The sequence below is a fragment of the Aplysia californica genome, unplaced genomic scaffold (genome assembly GCF_000002075.1).
Source record: "Aplysia californica isolate F4 #8 unplaced genomic scaffold, AplCal3.0 scaffold00656, whole genome shotgun sequence".
In the NCBI taxonomy this organism is placed as follows: domain Eukaryota; kingdom Metazoa; phylum Mollusca; class Gastropoda; order Aplysiida; family Aplysiidae; genus Aplysia; species Aplysia californica.
Genome location: NW_004797926.1, coordinates 314,411 through 315,944, shown reverse-complemented (window position 1 = coordinate 315,944; position 1,534 = coordinate 314,411). Strand labels below are relative to the sequence as shown.

General features: G+C 37.5%; 1 protein-coding gene across 1 annotated transcript in view; it reads right to left on the bottom strand.

Annotated features, from left to right (window-relative positions):
- LOC118478544 (sialin-like) overlaps positions 1-335 on the bottom strand; it is a gene marked incomplete in the record, with an annotated part of 3,672 nt that extends 3,337 nt beyond the window's left edge. Inside the window, 1 exon segment of the mRNA XM_035972336.1 lies at positions 133-335. Coding sequence (XP_035828229.1) covers positions 133-235 — 103 coding nt within the window.
- Positions 336-1,534: the final 1,199 nt, after the last annotated feature.

The following is a 1,534-nucleotide window of genomic DNA, read 5'->3' as shown; positions in this document are numbered from 1 at the left end:
TTATTATTATTATTTTTGTTATTATTATTATTACTGTTGTTATTATTATTATCATGATTATTATATATCTTCAATCTTTTTCTTCTTTTTCTTCTTTATTTTACTATTATTATCATTATTATTATTACGTACACACAGACTGGAAGAGCCTACGAGTGTGTGTTGTGCTCAGGAATCTGCGACGTAGAAAGTCCGCTGCATGACCGGCAAAAATCTGTGTGAAGATCATGGCCATGTAAGGAACTGCGGACAGGACGCCATTCTAACCAGTGGAGATAACCGGTGGAAGGAAGGAAAAGAAACATTATGATGATGAAACACTGGGGAAGCATGGAAGACAGGGAAAAGCAATGAAAGAAACTTTATGAAAAGAGTTGGTAATAAACTGCAAATACATGTACATAATTCATTATGCTACCATATTAAGCAGGGGAGGTAAACAAAAGAAGCAAACGAAACATTGTAGGAAGAGTTATAAATCCTGTCATCTTGGCGGGGAGATAACTATAGGAATTGAAAAGTCAAATGTCCGTTGCAGAGTTAGGGGTCCTGCCTTCTTTTTTTTTCTTTTTTTTTGGCTATTTGGGAAGGGGGGGGAGGAGATTGTAGAAGTGCAAAATTTAATGTTTTTTTAGGTAGGAGGTGGGAGGGGGGTGGCGATACAGAGAGAACCATTATCTCCCTCTCTTCCCTTCTTTCTATCTTTCTCCTCTACTTCATCTCTCTCTCTCTCTCTCTCTCTCTCTCTCTCTCTCTCTCTCTCTCTCTCTCTCTCTCTCTCCTTTTCTCCTTATACATCTCTATGTCTTCCAATCGTTCATGATTCCTACGGCTGTGATTATATACACATTCCACGACATACAACCCCGTATGCACATTTATTTCATGCATATGATATTCATGCATCGATCAAGACGAATAGGAAATGACACTTGTAATCCTGCCTAATTCGCTAGATGATAGAGCAACACAACAGCCAAAAGTAGAGTAGAAATTATTCATTACTCCATAAAACATATCCATGGGTTACATTATGATTTATGTCTGGATTGTACTTGAAGCACTCTATTAATGGAGAATACAATTAAACACGTAAGTTACCTTAATCGTCTCTCGACACTGAAAAAGAGAAAGGCATTCGCTTTGCCAAAGTTACAGCTGACCAAAGTGACTCCATTTACTACAGACAAATGTCTCGTACAGTTGCAGGTGTACTCTTGTTAGTACAATCATACAATCGTTTTATTTTATGTCCAAATTTTTTTAACACTCCTACGCTTTAAAAGATTAAAATGAATGCCTTAAATTTTATTCATCTGGAAGCAATAAATGTGTCCATAAGTATGAAGGTCTACTTAACTGATCTGTCCACTACTTGTTCTTGGCTGAAGCTCGAGGGAGCCTTGGGAGGCAAAATGAAATTTGGTAACGATTTCGTACTTGACCACGTGAAACTAGAATAATACTCAGCTATTCCCTCTGCCTCGTTTTCTCTCTCTCTCTCTCTCTTTATCTCTCTCTTTATCTCTCTCAT